Source organism: Gavia stellata, chromosome 17 (genome assembly GCF_030936135.1).
Source record: "Gavia stellata isolate bGavSte3 chromosome 17, bGavSte3.hap2, whole genome shotgun sequence".
Lineage (NCBI taxonomy): Eukaryota > Metazoa > Chordata > Aves > Gaviiformes > Gaviidae > Gavia > Gavia stellata.
Genome location: NC_082610.1, coordinates 9,044,927 through 9,072,532, shown reverse-complemented (window position 1 = coordinate 9,072,532; position 27,606 = coordinate 9,044,927). Strand labels below are relative to the sequence as shown.

Below are 27,606 nucleotides of genomic sequence, written 5' to 3'. Positions count from 1 at the left end.
GCTTTGTTTAACAGTTCTCACCCCCTCCTGTTCTTACTTTTTAAAGCAGTGAGGCGAGGTAGACAGCGTGTGTCACAGTACAGTGAAAAAGGGGAAGATCTAAAGACCAAAAAAGAAGTTAATCACAAGACGGGGAGTTTGGGGGAGAAAAAGTTGCTAGTGCCGCGGGGAAAGGAAAAAAATAAATAACTCGAGGAAATACCCGGAGGTAAAAATGGAGCCCCGCTCCCAGCACGCAGGGCAGCCGGCGGAGGGACCCCCCCGCCGCCGCTCCCCGCGCAGCCCCCGCGCAGCGCCGCCCGCCCCGCTCCGCTCCGCTCCGCTCCCCCCGGCCCGGCCCGGCCCGCACGGCACACCTTCCCGGCGTCGCTCCACACTTTTTAATGTACTTCTTCTGCTTTGTCCTAGAGGGAAGACTTTAACTAGTGACACGCAGATGTGCGAGTCCCTAAATTGTATGAGAGGACAGTCCACCCCGCTTTCAGGCAAGTTTAAAACATGACTTCGGACTCTCTTTGTGATTGTTGTCGTTCCACTTAATACACCACCTCAGCGAAGGGCACTAACGACGAGGCAATACGCCACCTGCATGCAATTAAAACGAGAAACCACTTGGCGGGTTGCTTTGCTTAGATTTTTTTCGCGTGTTAGGGATACATATGTACATTTTCGCCTTGAGGTATTAAAGCCCCCGAATCCTTAAACTGATCGGGGGAAGACGCCTCAGGATAACAAAGTAAGCCCGTGAGATGTTAGCCTCTCTGCAGCTTAACCGTGTGCACTACCTCCCCTGATTAACGCCTATTTTATCACTGATAGACTGCTATAGGCGAGCCCCGTGGGATACTGCTCTATCAGCCCAACATGCAGAACAGTAAGTGACTCCGCGCCCCTTCGCGGCCGCGGAGGGCAGGCGGGGGCGGCCGCGGGCGCGCAGGAGCGGGCAGGCAGCCCGGGGCCGAGGGCTCGCCTCGGGGCGGGGGAGGGAGGCGGCTCCGCCGGGCGCGGTGGCCCCGGCACGGCCGGGAGCACCGCCCGCCCCGTCGGGGCGCGGGTTCCTCCGCGGGCGGCGTGGAAGGGGCCGGGAGCGCTGTCACAGCTCGCGGGCCACCGGGGCTTGCCCGGCTCGTGGCCCAGGCCCTGGCGTGTGTCCCTACCTGCTCTGCGGTGGGAGCTGGGCAGGAAAAAGCCACCCCCGCGCTAGGTGCGGTTCCCCGCCACCTGGTTTTATCTGCTTCCCGATTCTGATGTCTTTTGTCCATTGTTAATTTTGGGGGTGCCTTTTGTTGTTGATGTTGTTTAACACCTCGCCCATGGGCCTGCGCGCCTTTCAGAGGGGAAAGCGCTTGCACAACGCGGTAGCGCACGGACCCGCAGTCGGGCGCGGTGGCTGGCGAGAAGCGGCCTCGCCTTGCGCTCTGGCGGAAGGGGCTGCGCGGAGGTCGGGGGGACCGGGGCTGAGGTCCCAGCCAGCCCGGAGCGGGCCCCATCTCCTGGGGACGCAGATGCGCCGCGGGGTTGCGCGACCTCGCAAAATCGCGACGGCCGTCGCGATTTTGCGAGGTCGCGCAACCCCGCGGCGCTCCCGCGCGGGGGGCGCGCTTATCTTGCGCGTGTAGCGGCGGCGAGGAGCTGCAGGCCGAGTTGCGCGGTCCTTGCGCGGGGCGGTCGGCCCCGACCCGGGTGCTGCTCCGGGACCTCGCCGAGAACGCGCGCCGCCGGGACCCCTTTATCATCCCCCCCCCTTAGACCGGTTAATACGTTGTGTCCCCCCTGTGTGAGGGAAAACACCCATTTGGGGGGGGTTCTCGGGACACCTCGCGTGGAGCTGGGTGGGGTTTTTTTTTTTTGCGGGGCCGCTGCGTGCGTGTCCGTGCGGTGCATTTTCGTTTATCCCGAGGCAAAGTGAGCCCCGGCGGCCGGGGGGGGGTGGCACCCGCGCCTCGCAGGGCCGGCGCGGCTGCCCTTGGCCGTGGCGTGCGGCGGGTTTATGGTAATGGGGGAATGCCTTCACTCGGCCGTTTGGGATCGCCACTGCAAAACGCAGAAAAGATATCATTCGGGTGAAGCCTTTATTTTGTTTAAAGGTCGCGGCGGGCTCTTCAGGCTTTGTGTTAATAACTCCTGGGTGTATATGGTGCAGAGCATCCAAATTGACACCATATGTTTTCCTATTAGATGACTAGCAATAGAATACAAGGCGCATAATCATTGCCACTGGGCGAGATCTACACCGCTCTCCAGGGAAATTATATAATGATTAAGGCTTAACCTTTTAAGTGAAACTTTGATTTTGCTTTCCCCGCTGCCATTTTTTACGCCCCCCCCCAATGGGCTCCCCGCACGCATTGACGGGGACCGGGGGGGGGGGGCTGTAACGGGGGGGGCCGCCGAGGGACTGCGCCCCCCGGCCGCCCCTCGCCGGGGCGCAGCCCGCAGCCCCCGGGGCGCAGGCGGGGAGGGACGCGGGGCTCCTCTCCCCGCGGTGGGAAGCGCAGGTCGCAACGCGGGCCGCGCTGCTGGGCCGGGGCGGCAAATTCCCCAGCCCCGATGTCACTTTGAATCCATTGCGCGGGGAGCGCGCCCCCTCGGTTGTGTCCGCGCAGAGCCCCCCGGCTACCTCAAACCGCAGCCTCCCTCGGAGGGAGAGCGAGTAGAGTTCAATCTAGTCTGAGTGATATCCAAATGCGGACAGAAAGGGTCGTTTTATCATGCTACTATTTGTCGTGACGATGCAATTTTCAAAAGCAGAGTACTGTCATAAAGTGACACGCCTGCCACAAGTGCTCCAACTGATCTTTTCAATTAGCCTTCCATGCATGATCCGGGGCGACTTCCGCCTATTTCCAGAAATTAAGCTCAAACTTGACGTGCAGCTAGTTTTATTTTAAAGACAAATGTCAGAGAGGCTCATCATATTTTCCCCCTCTTCTATATTTGGAGCTTATTTATTGCTAAGAAGCCTGGGCTCTTGGAGTCAATTTATCAGGAGGCTCCAAAGAGAGGAGAGCGGAGCGCGCGTAGAGCAGAGCTTCTCCAGGGAGCCTTCCTCCACAGCCTGGAGCTTCAGGTTGGGCACCGGCGAGGCAGCCTCTCGCCTTGCTTTTGGCGAAGCCAGCTGCGGCTGTGCGGATGCGGGCAGGCTCGCTTGGGTAGGGGGTTTGGGGGTTTTTTTCGGCAGGGAGGAAGAAAAAAGAAAAAAAAAAAAAAAAAGGCGAGCAAGGAAGCAACCCAAGGCGACCCAGCCCGGAATATTCTGGGCTTTTGGGCCGGGTTTGGGCGGTCGCCGCCGCCGCGGGTTTTGCAGACGGGGAGCGCTGGCGAGGGCGCCCTGCGGAGCCGCGGGGGCTCCCGGGCAGCGGCGGGCGAGGACGGCGCCGGGGCCGGGGCCGGGGCCGGAGCCGGGCCGGGAGCGGCCGCCCCTGAGCGGGCGGAGCGGCTCGGAGCGGCGGTGCTGCGCGGCGGGGCGCGGAGAGGCGCGGCGCGCTCGCTCGCTCCGCGGGGTCTGCGCGGGGCGGGCGGGAGCGGAGGGTGCTATGGTGGGCGCTGTGCTTCCCGCAGGTCACAGCGGCGTGAACCAGCTCGGCGGGGTGTTCGTCAACGGGAGGCCGCTGCCCGACTCCACGCGGCAGAAGATCGTGGAACTCGCTCACAGCGGCGCCCGGCCCTGCGACATCTCCCGGATCCTGCAGGTGAAGGCGGCGGCGCCCCCCGTCCTCCCACCGCTCCGCTCCGCTCCGCTCCGCTCCAGAGCCGCTTTGTCCACCGCTGGCCGCCAAGGCGCTAATTGCCGACCCCCCCACACCCACCCACCCACCATCACCACCACCCGCCTTCCAGCCTAATAAACCGATCCATCTGCTTATCTCGATTGTTGCTGCAAATAGACCGCTCCACGCGTGTATATATATATCCCTTTTAAAAGATTTTAATTTTTTTTTTTGTTGTTCCCCTTTATTTCCATCCGGCGATAACCTGCACTCTCGTTACAGTTAGTTCGCTGTAATAAACTGAATTATACGGCTCGGCATAATTTCAGTTTCCTCTCCTTCCCCCCTTCCCCCCATATTGACTTATGATTTTGTGAGATCTGTATGCATTTGGCGTGGCTTACCGCTTTTTTATTTTTACCTTTTTTTTTTCTTCCAAAAAGCGAAAAAAAAGAGGAAAAAGAAAAAAAAAAAAAAAGAGAGAGAGCGAGAACCCCTCAAAGCCACGCTGTTTTAGCCCGGAATCTGTCTTTACGGACACTAACGCGATCTGGCGCAGCTCAGGGGTACATTGTAAATGTAGGTCTCGATAACCCCTCGCTCACCCTGTCCCCGCAAGTACTCTGCCTAAGAGCAGTGAGGACGATGGAGACTAGTCTGACTTAACTATTGTTCGCATTTAAGGCGTATTTTAACATTAATACTAAAAGAATTACGTTTTGACCAGATTTTTTTCCTTCCAAATGCTTTTAGAGTATCACTTTTGTAGAGGGTAGGGCCACGAATGTAATTTTTTTTAAAAGAAAAAAAAGACTCTCTAAGTAAGTTCTCATACCATTTAAGGTATATTTTTGTGTTATAGACCCATGCAGATGCAAAAGTCCAAGTGCTGGACAATCAAAACGTAAGCTTGTCATTGTTTAATGCATACTTAAACAATTTTATTTTTGTCTTGAAATTATTAATAATGTGATTTTCTGTCCGCTTCCCTATCCAGGTGTCGAATGGATGTGTGAGTAAAATTTTGGGCAGGTATTACGAAACTGGCTCCATCAGACCCAGGGCAATCGGAGGTAGTAAACCGAGAGTAGCGACTCCAGAAGTTGTAAGCAAAATAGCGCAGTATAAACGAGAGTGCCCCTCCATCTTTGCGTGGGAGATTCGAGACAGATTACTATCAGAGGGGGTCTGTACCAACGATAATATACCCAGTGTAAGTTCATGGAAAAAACCTTCCTGTGTGCTGTGTACAATGCTGGGGAGCCGTAGCGAGCCTCTGCTTCCTTTGTTTTGGTCTCAAGATGAGAGGGTAGCAGGTTCACATCATTTGCATGTGGCAGGGTCAGGCGCATTTTTTCATACAGAATCTGACAAATGCCTTTAAGGAGGGGAAAAAAAATAATAAAAATATGCGGGTCACCCCTGCGCCTGGCGCCTCAGGACCGCGAGCATCAGTCGAAGCCATCACTCTGGTTTTGCAGGGTTGGGTTTGGGGCTTTTTTTTTTTTTCCTTTTTTTTTTCCCTTCTCCTTTTTTTTTTTTTTTTTTTCCCCCCGTGGTTTGTTTGTTTGTTTGCACACCACCAGCAGTACGCGAGTCGCGGCGGCCGCAGCGCGCAGCCGGCGCTCGGGGAACCCCTGACTTGCGCCCAGGTCGAGCCGCCCGCAGCGCGGAGACGCGCGGAGGGGCGCGGGGGTTGCGCGGGTGGCTCGCGGGGAGCGCGCTACCGCACTACCATTGCCTTTCCTGTCCTTTGCCTTCCAGGTGTCGTCGATAAACAGAGTCCTACGCAACCTGGCTAGCGAAAAGCAACAGATGGGTGCCGACGGGATGTACGACAAGCTAAGGATGCTGAACGGGCAGACGGGGACCTGGGGCACCCGGCCCGGCTGGTACCCCGGCACCTCGGTTCCCGGGCAGCCCGCCCAAGGTAAGGGACAGCCCGGCCGCCGCTCCCCGGCCCGGCCCGGCTCGGCCTCGCCCGGCGGAGGCGGCCACGACGCGGGTCCCCCGCGCCCCCTCCCCGCCCGCCGCCGCCGTGCTGCGGGGCGGCGGGCACCTTCCTCGGGCCGCTGGCTGCGGGCGTCCCCCCCGCGCCGCTGCGGGCAGGTGCGCGGCGGGGCCCGGCGTCGGGCGGGCTTCCAGCCCCGGCCCCCGCCCGGCGGCGCGCAGGGGAGCCCCGGCGCAGCCGCTGCCAAAGCCGCGGCCGCCGAGCCGCGGGGCCGGCAGCCGGGCGGGTCCCGGGGCCGGTCCTTAACCTCGCCCAGCAGCCCGGTCATTCGGGCTCGGGCTGCTCGCCCGGGCCGCCTCCCCGCGCCGGGGTCTCCCAAGCCGGGAGGATCGGTAACCGTCTCCGTGGGGCTGATTATAGTTCCTCCTCAATGGACCCGAAACAACTTTGTAAATATAGGAAACTGTTTATCCCGAAGATTAATAGGTATTTGTTGTAGGAATGACAAGGGGATAATATGAAGGATAATGGGATGTTACGTTACATACTTAAGATGGTTAATGGCTTCTTTTTGAATACGGGCTCTGTTGAGGCTCGGCTCTCTCCCTGGCTGTGGTCATTCCTTTAGAAGAGGTGTCTATATACAACAACCTGCTTTTTGTTTTCACCCCGCAAGGAAAAAAAAATCGGTAACAGTGTGCGGAATATCTGGTACAAAGGATGTTTCTGTCACACGCAAGAATTTGTTATGGGAACAATTCTGTCGCTATGTAATTGCTCATTAGAGATCGTTTTGTTTCTCATTAAGGCGACATGAATAAGCGTCTAGTTGAAGGAGACAGCTGTAGAAATGTTCCACAGGAGACCTCTGGACACGATATGGCACCGCTTGCCAATTAGACATGTCAGTTTTAAGAGAAGAAAACAATCTATGAAGGACACTAGAAAGATAGAGCGGAGCCCTCGCTCCCCCCCACCCCCACCTCGGTGTTGTGGTTTGGGTTCCTTTAATTTTGTTTTGCCCGATGTCCCCCCTCGGAGCCGGGACGGACCCTCCCGGCAGCCGCCCGCCGGCTCGCCCCTACCTGCGGCGCCCGGGGCCCGAGGGGGCTGCCCCCGCCCCGCTGCCGGCACCCCTGCCCGGGCCGGGGCCGCCGGGCTCCGCGGCCTTCCTCCTCCGCCCCGCAGCCGAGCGCCGAACGGCGGAGCGGTGCGCGGCGGAGGGGAGCGCACTTTCCGCCCGTGCGGCTGCGAACGGCCCGGGCGCCCTCCGTTCCCGCCGGTTTGGTTTTTTTTCTAGAGAAGGCGTTAAACGGAGGAATTTAGGGCGCCCCCCTGCCTGCCCCTCCCGCCGCAGCGCAGTGTCTCCGCGCCCAGCTCCGCGCGGCGTGCGCGGGTGCGGTGCGGGCGCACCCGGGGCCGGGCGGCCCTTGGCCGTCCCAGCGCTGCGGCGGAGGCGCCTGTGTCCGGGGCGGGGGGGGGGTCGGCGGGGCTGCTGGGGGCTCGCGCTGACCCCCCCGCCGTGGCGTGGGGATGAGCGCAGTTTCCGCGGGGCAGCGCGGGCCCCGGGCAGGAGCGTGCCGGGGCGGGAGGGCCCCGGGAGCCCTCTCCCAAATCGCAACCGAAAGGGAGCGGTGCGGGCCGGGCCGGGGGTGCGGGTGCGCGCGGGCAGGAGAGGCGGGGGGGGGGGGGCAGGCAGGCACGTAAAACGTCCGCATGGCAAGATTAAAATTAATAAAATGGATTTCCTCTGGAATATTCATGCTCCCTCTAATGCTTTTCCCTTGCAGGGGTATGTTACTGGATTTTAAGAGTCCATTACTCAAAAAGCATAAGGCGAGGTTAGGTCTCAGAGGGGTACAAATATGGTCTCAATCTGATAAACGCCATGCAGCAGTGAATAAAATAATGGATACATGAGGGCTGACAGAACAAAAAGAGACATCTCTATCCGGGAGAAATTCTCCAGTGATTTAGTGGTTTTAGGGATCACCGAGACGCTGTTTCTTATCTTTTTTTTTTTCCCCTCCCTCTCTTATAAGACTAAAGCCTTCTATAGGATTTAGACACTTTCTCTTTCAACAGATGCTACAATGTTTTGATCCCGGCTCTATAGCTGAGAGGTGCCGCAATTGGTTTGCTATCTTTTTTTGCTTGTTTTCCGCCTCACTGATTAAGACACTAAGAAACTAAGGAATGATTTTATTTCCCAGCGTCTTTTTTTTTTCTTTTTCTTTTTTTTCTTTTTTTTTTCTTTTTTCTTTTTTTTTTTTTTTTTCCAGGAAACAAATCCTATACCCAGCGTCAGATGGTCTGGCTATAGGATAATAGGGACGGACATTCACTCGCTTTCTTACGGATTAGGTCTGGAAGGTGGAACGGCCCTATTGATATGGCTCCTTTTAGGGGCTTTTTTTTTTAAAAAAAAAGAAGCCCCCCCTCTTTAAAAAAAAAAGGGGGGGACACGACACGACTTCTAAAAAGAAGATATCTTAATTGCCCGGCGCGGGGGTTTTACATGGTCGTACGCGAGTTTAACTGTAGGTGAAACTTTGAGCGGGCTCAGAGGTTTGGGGGGATGGGGAGCGCACGAGACGAGGCTGCAAAAACTGTGGCTTCACAAGTTTTTCAGGCAGTAAGGTGGGGGCCAGCCCGCTCTGCGCTGGCCCCGGCAAGGGCGGGTGCGCTCCGCTCCCGGCGGAGGCAGGGCGCGCTGCCGAGCCCCGACGGCGCGCGGGGGGGGGGCAGCCGGTCCCGTCCGTCGTCCCCCCCCCCCCCGCGGCCTTTGGGCGGCCCCCGGTCCGTGCCGGCCCGGTCCGTGCGGACAGTGATGGATGAGGGCGGTGGCGGAGGTTAGGCGGCGGCCCCCGCGGCGGGCGGGCGCGGCCCCCGGCGCTGCCACCAGCGCTTGGCAGGGCGGCTGCCCCGCCGCGGCCGCGCTCCCCGGGCTCGGCGGCTTTGTGTGCCCCTGAAAGGCGGCCCCCCCCCCCCCCCGGCTATTCACCCGCCGCCGGCCGCCTCAATGGGGCTGCGGCCGCCCATATGGTGACCACGGCGGCTGAATCCCTGTGTTTAAATGGGGGAGAAAGTTCGGGTTTTAAAACATTTCAAAGTGGTTGAAAGGGTCCCACCAGATCCTGTCACAATTCCCCCCGAGCTTTGAAGGCCGGGGCCATTGTTCGCCGATTATAAATGATATTACTTTAAAGTTGATTTCCCACAATATTTAAAGGATGTAGCGGGAGTGTCGCTATTTATTTTTGGCGTAACTTTTCAAGGGAATTAGCATAAGCAGCCCATGCGTCCCCCATCCCGTCTCCCCCTTTATGCGACATCAAAACGCCTCGAAAAATATGCTGTGAAAGGAGAGGGAGAGCTAATTTAGGGACAGCGACTTCTCTGCCTCGGGAGAAGCGTCCGTTCCTCCCCCCGCGGCGGGCGGGGGTGCCCGCAGAGCCCCGCGGAGCCCCGCAGAGCCCCGCAGAGCCCCGCAGAGCCGGCCCGACCCGGGACGCATCCCTGCGCCCGCCCGAGAGGAGAGCACAATGAAACTTTCCCCTGTTTAATGGCAGAAATTGCACTAAAAGTGGTGGAAATGCCCTAATTAAAAATGTACCGCTTAAATGATATGCCAAGCGTTCAGCTGCAGAATAGCGTATTTAGCTAGTTAGTGAACTCGCTACTATTTCTTTTAAAATTACATGTTAAAATTTTAAAAGAAATCTTACTTTTCTCTGGTGCAACACATTACAAAGAATGGACAGTCCTTTTATCTAAATATAAAATTCCATTTTCAGCAATTATAGCCTGTTCTTGGTGATGATATAATTACAGCTGTGCTCAGTAATAGGTGTCAAGGCAATGCACACTCATACAATAGTTGAATAAAACTGCAGAACAATGCAGGCACTTCTAAATTCACAACCTTTAAAATGAAATTGACTGTGCAGAATTCAAATAAAAACTGGATAAATATTTTTTAAAAAAGATTACAAGCTTGGTTTGGTTTCTTAATAGCATTTTCTGCAAACCTATCAACACCTAATTGATTAGATGGGAATTACTGATTATAGATAATCTGAAATACTGAACATCACTATTTTAAATACAGCAATAGGTAAATAAATGCAGCAGGCAGAGGAGACTGCCATGGCACTTCGGCAGCGATTCATGGAAAGAGTCACTTTCAGGGGAGGGTATTTTTATGTGGGTTTTATTCCAGAGGAAAAACAAAATGAGATTAAGACCAGGCGATCGTAATTCCTCCTCTCCGATGTTTACGATAATGCTGGAAACTGCAATGTTTCCGTGTTACTCGTGTCATTAGCGCAATGCCACTTTGACAGCCGAGACGTTTTTAAGGGAGGGTGTCAGCAAACATGGCCGAACTTGTTTCCAACCGCGTTATTTCTCTGATAGAGATCTTAAAACAAGGATACCTGCGTTTCACTTTCCGACTCTCGGTTCCGCAGATGGCTGTCCGCAACAGGAGGGAGGAGGGGAAAACACTAACTCCATCAGCTCTAATGGAGAAGATTCAGACGAGGCCCAAATGAGACTCCAGCTGAAAAGAAAGCTGCAGAGAAATAGGACATCCTTTACCCAAGAGCAAATCGAAGCCCTTGAGAAAGGTGAGTGACATTTTCCTACGGCTGAAGCGGGAGAGGAAAGCAAAATGTGCCCTGGCTATATTAAGTGCTGAACGGAAACATGGCATTCACGTGCCCTATATATATGTATATATTTTAAGTCTGTGGCTCCCTCCGTGCTCTTGTATTCACCGAGCTCCAAATATTCGTCGATGGCTGCGATACGCAGTGAAAAGCTGTTAAAAGGTTTTCAAAAACGCACTCAGGGCACAGATCATACCGAAACATCAGTGTTACACCCCGGGCTCCTCTCATGGGGGATAAATCTCCTCCCGCCGACCGTGCCGCGTCCCCAGCCAGGCCGCATTGCCGTACGCCGGGAAGGCGAGGGCAGGCAGCTGGGACTAGCAGCAGCCCTCCGTGTCTGCCCCCACGCCTGGTCCCCATCCCCAGCGCTGCCGCTGCCCGGGGCTGGGATCAGGTGCCCTTTTCCCTGGCCGGCCTGGGCGCACCTCGCCTCTGACCCGCTGTGGATCTTTGTTCTTATTTTCCGCTGTTATTTAGCGACGTGCCATTTCGCTTCTTGGTGACAGGGTCAGAGCTGCCTTGTGAACCCCCTCAGCGGAGGCAGAAGCCCTCACTGCCTCCTGAAAGATGCAGCATTGCGCCCAAGCCTGCCTATCCCCTTAGCGATATTCCCCAGCAGGCAAGGCGTCCTCCTTCCTAACACACACACACAGGGAAAGCTCAGCTTTGCCCTTACAGCGATGTTTCTTAAGAGCATGCAGAGCACAGGCAGTGCTGGAACGACTCTGACTTTTCAGTCGGCTGCATTAACTCTTCACAACTAACGCAATAATATTTCCTTCTGCAGAATTTGAGAGGACCCACTATCCCGATGTGTTTGCAAGAGAGAGACTAGCTGCTAAAATAGACCTGCCTGAAGCAAGGATACAGGTACTGCGTTGCTGTGCGATTACGATTATTATCATTTTTACTCTTCTAATTTTGTTATTCCTGGCTTCTCAAAGCACAGGGCAGCCCCTATTTACGAGCAGGTATTTGTCCACCTCCTCCTTCAGGAAAATAACAGCAGCTGGGGTTTGCTTTCGCACGCTGCTTTGCTACGCTGCGAGCCAGCTTTCTATCAGCACGGCCTTGAGTTACGTGGGGGAAGCCCCACGCCTCTAGTGCCTGCAAGGTTACTCATGCCTCTCAAACGCTGTATTTTCAGGTGTGGTTTTCTAACAGAAGGGCCAAGTGGAGAAGGGAAGAGAAGCTGAGGAACCAGCGAAGACAAGCCAGCAACACTCCCAGCCACATTCCCATCAGTAGTAGTTTCAGCACAAGCGTTTACCAGCCGATCCCGCAACCGACCACCCCCGGTAATGCCACCGACCCACTCACGTTCATCCATCCTCTTGGGAAAATGAGACTCTGAGACTGTATCGCCGATTGCAATTGTGGTTAAACTAATGCGTTCATCTATCTGTCTATTCTATTATAGTTTCCTCTTTCACATCAGGTTCCATGTTGGGCAGAACAGACACGGCGCTCACAAACACGTACAGCGCGCTGCCGCCCATGCCTAGCTTCACCATGGCCAACAACCTGCCTATGCAAGTAAGTCCGGCGCCGCCGCCACGGCATGATGCTCCCTCGGGACTCGGCGGCCCCTGGGGTGTGCGGGCGCACGGGCAGGGGCTCTTCCTCCCCAGGACGGGGCGGGTTACGGACCCAAACCACGCTCCAGGGAAACCTGCACCAAAGGCTTCCCCGGCCTCCGAAAAGATGCCCCATTTTGGGAGAATTACAAGGGAAAGGGCACTGTAAGTCCCGGTGCTCTGACAAGACCTCTTCCCACGTTTTAAAAGAGAAAGGTCCTCAAAATTACAAGGCAACAAATCTGGGATGAAAAAACCCTTTTTGGAAAGAAAAAAAACCAAACCCACAGTTAACCTATGGAACTCACTGGTGCAGTATTGTGGAAACTGCCGCCCAAATAAGCTGCTGGAGGGATCCAACGTTCTCGGCATAGGTAATGTGGCGGCGGCACATTAGGAACACCTGAGAGAGGGAAGGATGTGATTAGCATCAGTGGTTATGCCAGCTAAGCCAGAATTGCAAGAGCTGTCAATCCTCATGCCTGAAAGCATTAGCTGATCACCAGCTGGGTTAGGAAGAAATCTATTCCTTTGGGGTCTGTTTCTATAGACCTTTCAGATGCAAAATTCCTCCTTTTTTAATGGTGGGGTTGGCCTAGGAAGGTGCTGGCCAATTACGGGAGTTTTACAGCTTTGTCTGAGGCACACAGCATTGACCACTGCTGGAGACAGGCGAGCAGATTAGAGAGCCTGACTCCTTCGCTGCGGCAATTACTATGTTACTAATTGCTGAACCAAAATTAACCAAATAAAGTTAGAGTCTCGCAAGTCCGTGGAAAGAAATGACGTTGGCTAGGTTGCTATTTCGTGACGTTGGAGGCTGGCGGCGCCGTTCGTTCCCGGCAGCGGGCTGAGAGCAGATGACAAAAGATCAAAAGGCTGATATGGGAGGGGACCCTTGGGAAAGCAGGAGGCCCGTGAGTCACCGCAGGGCACCTGGGCAGGGACCTGGCACGTGTGAGCCGCCCTGGAAAGTCCTGCCTACGTGGCCACCAGGTGTGATGGCCACGTGATGTCGGAGCGGGAGATTTGGCAGCTGAACCATCGGCATCTCCCTGCGGATGTGGGGCGCGTTGCTGGTTCTCCTGGAGCAGAGCGTGTGTGCTTAGTGAGCAGGGCTGTCAGTATTTTTGGAGATGGTGTGTGTCGGGGACGTGCAGATGGAGGAAATATGTGCAGACGTGTTGAGTCTCGTGCGCTCGGAGCAGGAATTACTCATCCTGCTTCCTGCTCCCACGCTGCCTCCCCGTGTCAGGGCTGCACTGGTCCCCACTCCCCCGGCACCCCGGAGCAGGAGATGCCCCTGCTTGGTCCCTCCCCGGCACCATGCCATCCCTCATCCCCTGCCCCCAGGTGCTCTTCCCCCTGGCAGATGGGGTTTTAGGGGCTGGAGGTTAGCTAAATGGAGATGTCTGGTCTCCTGGGATGCTGCTGGCATGGGTTTGGGGTGACTGTGGCTCTGACGGGGGATCAAGGCACATGTACGTCAATCCACACATCATCTCTGTGTATGTGCAACATGCTCGCAGATGCAGGACCGGCCCGTGTGCCTTATCGGAGTAATTTTTAGTTACACCCCTAATAGTTTTTAGTTACACCACCAAATGCAAGGTAAGATGCCAGCCCTGCTCTGTCTATACGTGGCTGCAAATGGCACACGACATCTTTCTTCTACATAAGCACAAACATGGGCTTTGCCTCCTTGGCTTAGGTACATAACATCTTTGTTAGCATCTAGATGTAGCAGTCTGCTCACCAAGCGTGTCTGAAAAGGCGCTGGTGACCGTCCACATCATTTCTGTAGAGCAAGAACCTCTGGGAAGAGGCCTCTTGGTTGAGCTCCTAAATAGGGATTTACATCTAGGTCCCTGAATTTGAAACTGAAGCTCATTTTTGCTTGTGCATGCTGCTCCTGAGGGCTGGCACACCCATCCAGAAGAGCGTAACACGGTGTTTACCTCGGCTGATACTTAACGCTGTTCTGTCGTTTGCTCCCATAGCCCCCGGTACCCAGCCAGACCTCCTCCTACTCTTGCATGCTGCCCACCAGTCCATCGGTGAATGGACGGAGCTATGATACATACACCCCTCCTCACATGCAGACACACATGAACAGCCAGCCGATGGGCACCTCTGGCACCACTTCCACAGGTGAGTGGCCCCGCGTTCCCCCCGCCTTCCTGCCAGTGCCGGCTTCCTTGCTCCGGCCATCCAGTTTTTTACATGTATTTGCTGGGAGAAGTCTCTCCCCATCGCTGGGAGAGGTCTCTCTGTTGGGTTTAGTAGCTGCCGAACTGGGCAGAAGACAAAAATGTATAACTTTGTGGGCTAGACAGAAAATCTGATTTTTAAGCTGCTGCTGAAGGCTGATGGCTGATTAACAGACGTGGTGTTTGAATAGCGGTACAGTGGAGAGCTCTTCAGTGAGGCCTCCATCCTGCAAAATCTTCCCTGTACAATTAAATTCTAAAGCAGCATTTATTCCAATGTTGGATTTCAGCACAGCTACTCACACCCGAGTGCGTTTTTACCGTGTCTGTGTCAGAGGCTATTTTTTGCTAAAGATTTGAAGTTATCGGAAAGGCAGGTGACCTGTAGGAATACTAACCTATGCATAAGAAGGCAAAATAGGGTAAAAAAGGGTAAGTGCCAGCATAAGCAGGAGCAAGCCCGACACGTTTAAAAAGAATAGAAATGTTCAGTGTGTCTTGGGCTGAATTCCCAATTGATACAAATGAGCCGAGGCTCTGGTATTTATCTCAAAGCATGACAGTTTATTTATAACAACAAACCAGTGAGATGTGCATAGGTTTTTAAAATACACCCCCCCCCCCCCCCCCCCCCCCGATTCTGCAGGCTGGTAGATGGCAAGGTTTAATACTTACTGGAATACAAGACAAATCTGTGAAACTGTAAAGCAAAAACTGTGCTAAGTATAGGAAAACTAAAATATCCATTTTCCCCCTCCATTTTCAGGTCTCATTTCCCCTGGAGTTTCAGTTCCAGTTCAAGTTCCTGGCAGTGAACCTGATATGTCTCAATACTGGCCGAGATTACAGTAAAACATGTGTTAATCCCGTAAATGACTATATGGACAACAGTTGGATGTTCAGCAGTATTTTATAAAGGAAGAATGGCTCTCAGAGTACTTCTGTACTGCAACTGTGCCCTATGCTGTAACACATGGAAAAGACTTTCACATGGACCTTTGTACACTGAAGGCATTATATCAGTTGGAACAAATCTTCATTTTGGTATCCAAACTTTTATTCATTTTGGTGTATTATTTGTAAATGGGCATTTGTATGTTATAATGAAAAAAAAAAGAACAATGTAGACTGGATGGATGTTTGATCTGTGTTGGTCATGAAGTTGTTTTAAAAAAAAAAAAGAAAAGGAAAAAAAAAAAGAAGCCATGATCAACAAGCTTTGCCACGAATTTAAGAGTTTTATCAAGATATATCGAATACTTCTACCAATCTGTTCATAGATTATGGATTGATGTTCCAAGTTTGTATCATTCCATTGCATATAATTAAACCTGGAACAATACGCACTAGATTTATGTAAGAAAAATATCTGTTGGTATTTCCAAAGGTTGTTAACGGCTGAAGCTATGTGCAAACAGGGGTTAAGAGAGAACTTCGATGAAGAAAAGCGTTTGATAGATAAAAGGTAGATTGTGTCTTCGATATAATCCAATTTGTTTTATGTCGAAATGTAAGTATTTGTCTTCCCTAGAAATCTCCCAGAATGATTTCTATAATAAAGTTAATTTCATTTATATTTGACAAGAATATTCTATAGATGTTTTATACACATTTTCATGCATCATACGTTTCTTTTTGGTCGGCAAGAGTTAATTGTTCTTAGATATAGTTGTACTACTGTTCACAGTCCAATCATTTTTGTGCATCTAGAATTCATTCCTAATCAATTAAAAGTGCTTGCAAGAGTTTTAAACTTAAGTGTTTTGAAGTTGTTCACAACTACATATCAAAATTAACCATTGTTGATTGTAAAAACCATGCCAAAGCCTTTGTATTTCCTTTATTATACTATTTTCTTTTTAACCTTATAGTGTGGTGTTGCAAATTTTGTTACTGTGTTAGGTTAATCTCATTAAGTTTTATTTTGAATTTATTTTCAGTTTTCAATAAGGAGGGACTCTTAAGAAACGTTTTTGTAGACTTTCAGCACTTCCACCAGCCTGTAATTTGGGCTAACAAAAAGAAGATAGGTTCACATATCTAATTGCAGCTGAGAGCAGGAGGAGGTTGTTTATTTAGCTCGGGTTTCTGGGGATGCTCTAAATGAACTCCAGAATCCAGCAGAATTTCCAGCGGGGAGTTTGCATCGTGCCAGTCAGTGGTGGAGATGCGATGCACGCCCGTGTCTATCTGTTGTAATTATACGTGAAGTCCGTATAGACACGTATACACACAAATACGCATTCCTGACTTCTAAAAATTGGTTTTGTTAGGATGCTTAAAAAGAAAAAAACCCAACCCAGCTGTGTTTTTAACAGGCTCTTTGGGAGAGTGAATACCATCCCTTTATATTGCCACACAGCACAATTTTAGCGTAATTTTCCATTGAACTTGTAACCTGGTTAATACCTCAATGCGCTTTGTGTGAGGGTTGTTAGTGTGGGCGTGGGTGGAGAGCTGCATGTCAAGGAATAATGAGGGAAGACAAATCAACAGGCAACAACAATGTGAGCTGGGACTGGCTAGTGAAAGCTAAAGGCCTTTAGTCACTGGCAGGGAAATCTAAACATTCCCATATCTATGAAGCTGGCTCATTGTGGTGCAGTTGTTACTTGCGATGCTGTGCTGAAAAAGGGATCTCACGATTAAAAAGCCAATGCGCAGGGAGTTTTGAGTCAAAGCACAGGCATCACAAGCAGCCTTTGTAAAGCAAAGATACTATCTAGGCCGGTTATGTTTTCCTTTTGGCATATTTGTCACCGCAGATAACACTTCATTGTAAACTTGGAGCAGCGGAGTTGCAGTGCTGCGGTAGTCGCGACGCTGCAGACGAGATTAAACGCACGTAAACTCCAAATCCCTCAGGGACAAAGAGCAGCTTTGCTCAAAGCACAGTACGATAGTTAAAAAAATCAAGAGCCTGAAGCAAGGAAAAATGTGCAAAACCAGTAGATTAAAAAATCTTTCTTTTTCATTGATACTGGTCAGTTATAAGGATATTCATTATACCAGCATTAAGTAGTTTTAATTACCTGGAAGCCACCCATTGGCAAATATTAATGAAACATGGATTTTTTTTTTTAATTTATATATATTTTTATTGGCCATGCACACACACATTATCTATTTATGAGATATGGCTAGATCGCATTGAACACCACAATAGGCAGGTCGCTTCTCGCACAGCTAAATCGATTCTGGGAACAATTAATTACAGGTACAAGCCCAGCATTTATGCAGCCACTTAGTGTGTTTATACCTACTAATGCAGTTTGCTATCTAAATGCCAACTTCTGCTCAACCAGGAATGGAAATGAGCTTCCCATCCCTTCCTCCCCTGAGAGCTTTTGTGCCGTGGTTGCTGTTTCTGCAGGTGCTGATACGCGGGCAGAGGCAGCTCCCGTAGCTCTTCCTTGCCCTTCCCGGGTTTTCCCGGCCGTGCCGCTCCACCGCCTGTGGTCCAGCCGCTGGTGGCCTCCATCGAGCCATCGCCGGCCCTCTATGCCCCTTCTGAAGCCTTCTTCAGGGCAGGCTGTGCTGCGGGGACGCAGCCTCTCGCAGCCCTGCTCCTCTGCAGTCGCAGCCACGCTGTAAAGCAGTTGCGTGTGCGGAAGAACCTTGAGCTTATTTTGGTGACAGGCTAGCTAGCCGCGGCAGAGAGGAGACATTTCTGGCTCACTGGCTTGTTACTGTGCCCTGTGGAAGGAGGTCGGCGGGGAAAAGTCCCTGGCTGGCTGCACATCGGGAAGAAGTCAGGGCATTTGGTCCCCTGAGCGTTGCTTGCCTTGGAGAGCCGCTGCCGTGGGTGCTGGGGGCTCTGCGGGCTGCAGGCAGCCTTGCATTGCACGTCGCGTCCACAGCCCTGTCAAGGGCCTTTTCCCCAGGGTGGGTCGGGGCGCGGGGCCGAGCGTGCGGGGGCTCCCATGCTGGAGCACCGGAGCCAGCTCCCGGTCGCTCGCTGGGGGCCAGGAGAGGCCCCGGAGCAGCCCCAGCGCCCAACCGGCCTCGGAGCACCGCCGCAAACGGGCGAGGGGGCTGTGTGCGGCTGCGTGGGGACGTGCTGCCTCACCAGGCACCACTGCCAGCCGCCTCAGTGGGAAATGAAAATCTTCAGCATGCTCTGAACAGGCTCTAATGCCCATTTTCATCCCCTTTCTTCTTCTAGAACTTTATTACTTACGAAGACTGAAATCTGCTGTAATGCATTGCTCAGTGTAACACAGCGATTTCTAAGGGTCTCCTCTTTTTACCACTGAAATTGGTGGGAGTTTTGCTATTGATTTCAATAGGAACGAGACATTTCTGTGCATTTGGTTAAAATGTATTTCATAATAACACCTTATACTTTATTTATAAGCCCCTCCTAAGGCATTTCACAAATTATAGTCACACAAGAATTGATGTGTGAGTGCTGTCTTAATAACACTGTATTTTGTATTTCAAATATTGTGTTCTAGATACAATATTTACATTTAAAAGGCTGCTAACCTAACAGTTACTGTTCAGAGCAGACAGACGATGAGCCATACACGCTGATGGCGAAGCAGACATGCATGCGGTGACATACGTGTTGGAGTTGCCTCGCACCGTGCAGATACCGGGTTTAATTGTTTTTTAAAGGTAAGCATGAGTCAGCCTGTGCCCGGCTCCAGGAGGGAGAAGGAACTGCTTTCTCACCCAGGCTGTAACACAGAAAGGGGATTTCACCACTTCTTCTCAGCTAGGTCTTCATTTATAAAATGAGCAAAATGCCCCTGTGGGCTGGTTTACTTTAGGCAGCCTAACATGGGATTTACCTTTTAGGGAAAGATTACAGCTGCAAAGAACAACCTGGGAGTGATAACATACATCACCTCCCCCAGGGTTTCCAGCCATTGGGAGTCCTATTTCATTCACTTTCCATGGCCAAAGGTGTCTGGCTTTTTTTTTTTTTTTTTTAATTTAAATTGATTTTTCTGGTATTACTGACTAAAATATATTATTTCATTTTCTCTGCGTAATATGTGCAGATTTAGAGTTATGCTAAGGTTTAAATTTGTTCTGCATTTCCGTGGTATAAACAAGACTAGGAAAACAGAAAACGTATCACTCTTTTTTCTTTTTTTTTTTTCAGTTTGTTTCCATTTGCTCTTGTCCTCAGGTTCAGCAGTTGAGCATTGCTCCACGTGCAGCTGATAAGGCTCTTCTGCTCTGGGAATGGTGTAGCATCTTCTTTTAAAATAATTTTCTTTGACAAAACACCTGCTTGCTTAATGAGCTCCCGCAGCCCTATTTCTAATCAAAAGTGTGATTGGCACCTACAAATACCCAAATGCACTCCCCCCTCCTCCTTAGAAATAGGCGTATGAATTCCAGACATGAGAGTAGAGTCTGTGACGGCTGTTCGGTCTTGTTCAGATGGTGAGTATCTACATGTCTTGCTGTGGAGAGAAGGCAGCCGCGGGAGCCTGTCTCTGGCCAAAGTGTGCGTGGACCCCGAAGCCCCTGCCCTGCACGGCGTGGTGGAGGCAGAAGAAATGTTCCTCCTCCTTGGGTGGAAAACAAAGCACGGAATACAGCTCCCTTTGGATTACTGCTGGAGAATGATGTTAGGCAAGTCTCTCACATACATTATCTGTTTAGTAGTTCTTCAAGAAAATAGCAGAGGATGGAGCAATCTGTATGAGACGCGTGGTAGTAAAGATAGTACAGTTTGGATAGGAGCCAGGTTGGCAAGTTCTTTGCTTGAGAACGTATTTTAAATTAATTCCTCCCCTAATATTCTCTTAGACGTAAAGAAAGGAAAACCCAATGTATCAGCAGACAGTTACTTAGAGTAGCTTACTTAGGATAGTTCGCTATCCTAAGATAGTCATCAATAGAGATTGTGTGGAAGATGAAGGTGTTTTCATAGGGGCCGCAGAAATGAAACCTCAAAGGAATGAAACCATTTGATCAGTCTTTTAACATGTACAGCTGACACGTGTGACAGATTTTCATGACCCTCCAGCTGCCAGAATCCCTGCTGTTTCTTCTGAAGATGGCTCTTTAGAGAAAAGTCCCCATGAAACCTCCTTTCCCTCAAGTTTCATTGAGAACCTCCGACGACTATGTTTTAACACACTGAGAATTTCAGGGCCTTCTGTTGTGTTCCCTTCCTCCCCCTAGGTAATATCCCACCAGGCAACATCCCTGGTGAGCGGATCGTGATTTTGAAGGGGGTGAAGGTGCCAATGCATGTCTGATGCCAGCGGGCTGTGTGCTGGAGCTGCTTGGCCCCCACGAAGGACCACGATACTGGTTTTGCTGGGCTGGTGGGGTCTGGTTTCTCGGGCGCTGGAGCCTGACGCCCTAAGTCGAATTGCAGCTGGGTCTGATGGGGAGCAGAGGTTTTGTGAGCGACCCAGGAGGATCCTTGTTGCCTTCAGGTGCCTGACAGGAGCCGTAAGTTGCATGAGATCCTCCAGCAGAGGTTGCAATTGCCTCCAGGCACCTGACAGCCCTCACGTACGCTCCAGCAGCTAAAATCGGTGAGGGTTGCGAACTGCAGTTCTTCCTCTCCCGGGACATACGAGCTTTTCCAGCTGCACCAGAGGAGTTTGTAGATTCACAGATAACCTCCTTCAGGTCAGGCCTGCGCCGATGGGTTTTGAGAAGTTTATGAACAGTTATTCCATAGAAATTACATATAGGGCACCAGAAGGACTCTGATTTATATGGAACTGCATACTGCAGACAAACACCTTCAGGTTGTTACAATAAATATGTTAACTTATCACAAGCGAAGAAAATGTATATTTCTCCCTGTAACTGTTTGTGTTTTACCCTCTACACTTCTCCCTGCAAAGCTGGATTCATACTCAGTCTGTAGTCTGCAGCTTTGTGTTTCGAATACTGCAGGGGAGGGTTTATTTATTTTTAAAACTCCCTCTGTCAGACTGGATTAAATAAAAATCCAGTCATTTAAATTTCATACTTTTTTTGCTTTTAAAGAAGCAAGTTGTCCACTTTGATTTCTCTGAATTTAAGTCAACACTGTTACTTTGCAAAATATGCATTCAAACCCTTCGATTCTTACTTAAACTAAGCTTCTGTTGGGTCTGATGATTTTCTGAGTTATGATTCAGTTGCTCTGCGTGAACTGTTATTGATATACATCCGTTTGGGGAAGGACATATTTAAAACTTCATAGAGCCTTCTACAGGCAAGGACTGCAGACCAGACCCCCTGTTCTGCTCCCCTGCATATATTCTTTTACTGTGCCTGTACTCTCCGTCATGCATGAAGTAACTGTGCCTACCTACCCTACCGCTGTGCTTCCACCCTCTTCCCCAGTGTTTTGTTGTGGTAAAGTTTTATTTGCTTGTCTGAAGCCGCCGTATTGGTGGCGTATGTTTGAAGCTCCGTATCTATGACCCTTTGCTAGTTGGGAAGAACCCCCCAGTTGTGAGCTGACTGCTGGGAAGGCTCCATCTCCCACACAGATGGACTTGCTACTTGAGAGTGCACTGTGAAATGCCTTCTCACTCAAGTCATTTTCCAAAATTGCCGAGCTATCCTGGACACAGCATAAATGGAAATTTCACCATGCTGGAGAGTTCTTCCAAACACTTTCCTCCACCTGCCACTCTCTGTCTGGTCTTGACTGAGTTCAGCTTTACTCATTAGTTTAGCTTTCCAAGTGCAAGGCCATGCTGGTGGCAGGAGTTTCGTTATACACAATGTATAGCAGACGTACATCTGTTGTCTGACCAGTTCATCTGCTGGATCCATATAGATGTTGAATGTGCCTGGAGAGGAAACGGACCCATTAAAACTTCCCTGGTCAGGAAGCAAGTGCTGGGGCTACAGTTTCCAGCTATGGCTGCTAGCTGAAGACGATGGGGCTAGACCTGGCATCAAGTCCTGCTAGAACGATCCCTGCCCTATTGACTTAAAACAGGTCAGGAAGGCAAATCTGTTTTGCAGCAGTGCAAGTCCCAGGCCAAGAGTGATGCCCTGCACAAAACAGTCCTGGTCTATGAGTAGTAGCTCTGAGATACTTCGATAATATAAAAAAATACATACTAAGAACTGTAGAAAAGTCTCACTCAAGCAAGACATTTTAAACAAGTTTACAGCTTTTTCTCCACACAATATGCATTCCCAAAATATTCGCACTGAAAACTGCTTGATTTCATATCTAAACCCAAACCAGACCTCGTTTCTGTTCTTCTGTAAGTCCAGCCCCATGGAATCTCAGCAAGAGCTTTCTTTAGTGTGGTTTGCTCCAACCTGACTCCAAAAACGTAGCTGAAAGGGCACCAAAATTCACCTTTTTCAAGACTTTTTAAGAGAATGCCTCTGATGCTGTAAGTGCTGGGAGCATTCTGAGAGCATGAATGTTCAGACTCAAACTCTGCCAGCATAGAGTGAAGACTTTTTTTTGATTCTTGCTCCATTTTAGAGGTAACATTTACTTTCGATGCCAGAAGACGTTAAAACACATTCTTTTTAATGGAGGAATATGCAACTACAAATTCTCTAGATCTGCTAACATTTTAAAAAAGATCCACTGGACCTAATCCTACCAGCTTGCTCCTGGTCTAAATCATCACTGACTTCTCTGGAAGATTTTTTAGATTAAGCTCTACAGCACCAGAAAATCCATGTGCAAAAAAATACAGAAAGCACAAAAGATGTCTTTGTTTTGCTATGAACAGAAGGTCTGCAAATTAGTTCGATGTGCCTAGTAACTTTCAAAATTGTTTAAAGTCAGAGTTTAAATAAGCGGCCAAGTTTTCAGCAGATGCTCCGGGATGCTTGATGCTCAACACTCCTGAAAATCTGTCTATCCATTCAGATGCTGAAATACAGATGTAGGCATCCACTATATTAATGAACCATTTTTGGAAAAAAAAAAGAGCCCAATATTTGCTTATATTAGACTACAAACTGAAAAAAATTGTGGTTTTCTGGTTTTCTTTTTTTTTGTTTTTCCTCCATTCGAGTTGCCTTTTTTCTTAAGATGAAGAGGATTCACTTTCATTCTTTTTCTGCACAGGTACATTTATTATTGAATAAGCACCATCATGTGCTTAGTGTGATTAAAAAAAGAAATGTAGGCCTTGCACTCAGGTAGGTCACAAGAGAAAAGAAAAACCCCAAGAGATGTCATGGGGGATGCTTGCTTCCACCACCTCTTAAAGGCATAAAAGCATCTTCTTTCCTATTTCTGTTGTGCTCTGTAGTTATGGATGATGTTTCTCCAGCACAGGCAAAAGAAGAACACTTTATGAAATTCCTAATATATAATCCTGGAGAAATATTGGTTTAATATGTGTTCATGTGTGTGTGTTTGTAATATTGTAATATACATACATTTTTTTAAAGGGATGTGTTACAACCTTGTGGTTTCAGAAAAATGTGATTAATAACTCACTTTCCAATATTGGCATAGTAAAGAATTTGTGTAAGTTAGACTTTTGCACTTTTCCAAAAACTGTGTTTGGACCAACATCACCATTTTATATTAAATTTAAAGATGAAACAAGTGGTGTACTACCATATGTATCAAATCTGAAGTAGCTGAATGCCCATTTTCAGATGCTTGTAGCTACTGTTACGGAAAATTGAATTCAGCTGCTTCCTTGAAATTGCTTTTGAAATTTCTTTACAAACATAGAAAAAGACTTAATCTATCATAATATTCTTCTCATGTTCCAAATACTTATATTTTGAAAACCTCAACACAACAGAAATTATATAAAGAATTCTTATTTGACATATTAAAGACACAATGTTTTAAATTTCATTACTGCTTTCTTGACTGTGTGTCACAATTCTGTAAAGATCAAGTTCTCGTGCTGAATTGGGAACGTCTTCACTGGGATGAATCTATTGTTTCTCAGCTGAGTTTAGTGGTTTCAGTTTGTAGCCTGCTAAAAAGTAGGAAGTTCTGCTTAAAAATCACAGCAAACAGAAAAAAACCTTGTACCGCAATCTCTGCGGAAGAGAGCCCTCTGAGCATAAGTAAGGATCGCACAGATTTTCCATCCAAGCCAACAAAGGGGCTCTGAAGATGCAAAAAGAAGCTGGTAGCACATTGCAACAGCCTGTCAGAAGAGGCTGCACCCATTCTTTGATTACCTGAGCTGCACCCCTTAGTTAAATATTTGTCTTCAAATCAAAAGAAGAAAGAACCGAAGGATGCTTTGTACACAGGAGCTTGACAGTCACAGAGTGGTTATGGGGAAAAGTCACAGAAAATCACCATGTAAACGCTTCTCCTGCTTCCCAAGTCAAAATTGCTTTTGGTGCAGTAAATGAAATCTACACTACACCTACTATGTATCTGCATAGTACCAGGTAGCACGTACATAGCGTTATTTCACTTACCAGTTTACTGGATAAACCAAGTCACTGTCATACGTTGTTGTAACTGATACAGTAGTTTGGAAGAAAAGAAGAGCAATTTTGCGCCATGTTTTTGCCTTAGGTAAACAACACTGTACATCTGTATACTCTAATACTATTTTACAAAGCATGTTTAGTGACTCAGAAAAAAAATTAATCCAGATTTGCAGAGGGAGTTCCCTTTAGTATTAAAAATATTTGTCAGCTTTAATACTAACCTACCAAAGTTTTTGAAATTGAAGTCTTATAAATGCATAGGACACCCATATACACATCTAGATACATGGAATACACACGCTACTCGCTAACAATTTTCAGTTAATATGTTAACTAGAAACTGACTGCGACTTTAATGATATTTTCTCCCCTGTATGTTAAGTCAATGACCTATTTAAGTATGTTGGCAGCAATTTATATGTCTTGTGACTTTATATTTCACAAAGAAATACTGTGTTTTGTGTTATTTACATTAAAAAGACGTACTATGTAAAACTTGATCTTTGTTAAAAATCACTTTATCCTAAGTATTTAAATTATTTCATGCTTTCAAAAGGCACAATTAAGTATCTAATGAGAACTTCCATTCAATGTTACACATAATACAAAAAGAGAAAAAATGTTTGAGACATCAATGATAATATTTTAAATATATTGGCATAGGAAAGGAGATGTCTTTTTCCTTTATTAAACTGACAGTTCAGTTCTGAAACTTTATTTTGAAAAGAGTTAAAAAGGATTTGTGTCTTTAGAAATAAAAAATATAACAGGCATATCTAAAAAATATAGAAGAGAAAACCTGATTGTTACTACTAATGAAATAGCTGATGACAAAATAGTAGTCTTTTTGATTTTGATCACAAAAAATAAACTGGTAGTGACAGGATATGATGGATAGATTTGACATCCTGGCAAATCACTGTCATTGATTCAATTATTCTAATTCAGAATAAAAGCTGTATACAGTATGTGTTTATGCTACAGTGGAGTTTTTTAAGTGATTGACATTCATCATATTAGTTAGACAGTTTTAAAAGCTATGTCTTTGTTTTACACAGCGTTGTCAAGAAAAAAAATAAAGTAGAACCTGGATTGCAGAAAAAAAAAGCAAACCACTTAACCAACTCTTGATTCCAAACCCATCAAAATAAGTTACCGTTATTGCATCCTATTAACGTGTTCTTTGAAGAGTCAATTTCACTCCAGCCATGTAATACACTATTATAAAGACTAAATTTTGAAACTGTAATGCAATCTTACAGCTGGGTGGCTTGGAAGTTCTGCGGAGAGGAAGATACTACCTTTCAAAATGGAAGCCAGCCTCAGAAGAAAGAAGGCAAACCACTTCCATTTACAGGTCAGCTTTGCTTTACCGTTCTTTCGTTTGATGAGATATACACAGAGATACATACAAAATAGTCGGAAGTTCACAAACCGTATATCTGAGGGTACAGAAGCCTGGTTTAGTTGTATATTCTGCCTTGCTTTAGACCAGCATGCTGTGATACCCTTCCCCGAGCTCAAATGCACTCTTCTGGTTTTCTAGCATTAATGTAGCTGTCAGTTTGAATTTCAATCTTGAATTACATCTGTTGACATAATTTCATAGTGCTGACTTCAATTGTTTAGGACTACTATTTTGAACTACATAAAGAAATCAATTCTTTTCTCTATGGTTAGTAAATTCCATTCAAGTGCATTTTAATGCATGTAGTAAGCCATAAGGCACAGTAATTATCTAGAATATATTCTGATTCAAAACTCAACCATTCTTAATTACTAGCCTATTAGAATAAAACCTATCTTATATATTTTAAAATTATTATTACATATTTAATAAACCAATGCAAATATTTCCTGAAATTTAGGAATGGTATTTCAATTACAAAAATTACTGTTTTAAAAACCATAACTGTGTAGTTTGCTTTTGGAATAACACGTGACAATCAATTGCTTCATTTCATTCCTTTATTTCAATAAACTGTCCAACTTAACTTATTATTCATACAAAATATGAAATGTAAGTATATAAAAATTCCATTGGGAAAAATATCCCTTTCTTTTTATTGTAAAAAACATCTAGAAATGAAAGGGTAAGAGTAATTTTCATATTTTAAGGAAAGGAACAAAATACTGTATGTTTCCAATCAGCTGAACAATGGCAGGACCCAATATAACAGAAGCTTTAACAAAAAGCAAAATCCAAACAAGCCCAGAATTAGTACAAAGTAACCAGAACAAAAAAAAAAAAAAAGAAGGCACCATATGATAACATGTATTTTTAAAGACTGCTGGGTCAAATCATTAAGAAAAATATTTATATAAGTCATTAACACTCATAATTAGAGTGTCATATAAATCTGAGTGAAACTGCTAAGTAGAAATCACTAGAAGTCCAGGTGCTTCTTGCCGATGGCCATAGCACCACATCCTGAGCTCAGCAGTTTGGCGGATTCTGCCAGATCCTGTTTGCTCGCGCGGCTCACTGTGTCTGACAAGTCTGGAGGCAAATGCAGTCGCTGTGGCAGGAGATTTTCAGGAGGGAGAGGGAGAGAGAGACGGGGGGAGAGAGAAGAAAGAGAGAGAGGAAAAAACAGAGGGGGGGGTAAGAATAAGTGCAGTAGAATTTATTTTCCATAGCATATTTCAAAATGCAGTCTTTTTCCTGACCCATCAATGTTTACTCACACAAATAAACCACTTCCCAGACACTCTTTTAGGCTGACCTGGAAACAGTTTCGTATGTTTTCAATATATTGGATTCTGTAAATTGTAATAGATTTTTCCCTCATTAAAATTTTCTAAACAAAATCCAAATTTGCTCAAGGGATTTAATTACATCTCTGGGCATTTTTTCCTTTAAAAACAAGTGTTTTGCCTGTATGTCAACCCCTACATCAAATCCTTTGATTTCTATGGCATTACAAGATAAGTATAGTTTTATTTCAAAAATGCATACTTTGTGGCCGTCTGAAAATAGATGATGTGATAGTCAAAAGATGGAGAGGGCTCACCCTGGTTGCAGCATTATTCTGCTAGAGTGTTTCTTCTTCATACTCTACTGTCATTTTTTAATAAAAACAAGCAGTGATAGTAGTTGCATTTGTATAA

The 27,606-nt window shown here is 48.1% G+C and overlaps 2 protein-coding genes across 2 annotated transcripts in view; one reads left to right on the top strand and one right to left on the bottom strand.

Moving 5' to 3' along the window:
• The first annotated feature begins 436 nt into the window (after window positions 1–436).
• Window positions 437–14,976, top strand: PAX6 (paired box 6). The gene is given in 14 exon segments (XM_059825742.1): window positions 437–485; window positions 820–874; window positions 2,944–3,046; window positions 3,049–3,070; window positions 3,562–3,692; window positions 4,573–4,614; window positions 4,708–4,923; window positions 5,475–5,640; window positions 10,134–10,292; window positions 11,125–11,207; window positions 11,485–11,635; window positions 11,758–11,873; window positions 13,915–14,065; window positions 14,891–14,976. Coding segments are annotated over 14 exon segments (1,530 nt in total).
• An 11,778-nt stretch (window positions 14,977–26,754) lies between these two features.
• ELP4 (elongator acetyltransferase complex subunit 4) overlaps window positions 26,755–27,606 on the bottom strand; it is a 151,497-nt gene continuing 150,645 nt past the window's right edge. Inside the window, exon 11 of the mRNA XM_059825963.1 lies at window positions 26,755–27,014. Coding sequence (XP_059681946.1) covers window positions 26,869–27,014 — 146 coding nt within the window. The 3' untranslated portion in view covers window positions 26,755–26,868. The remainder of the gene's footprint in view (window positions 27,015–27,606) is intronic.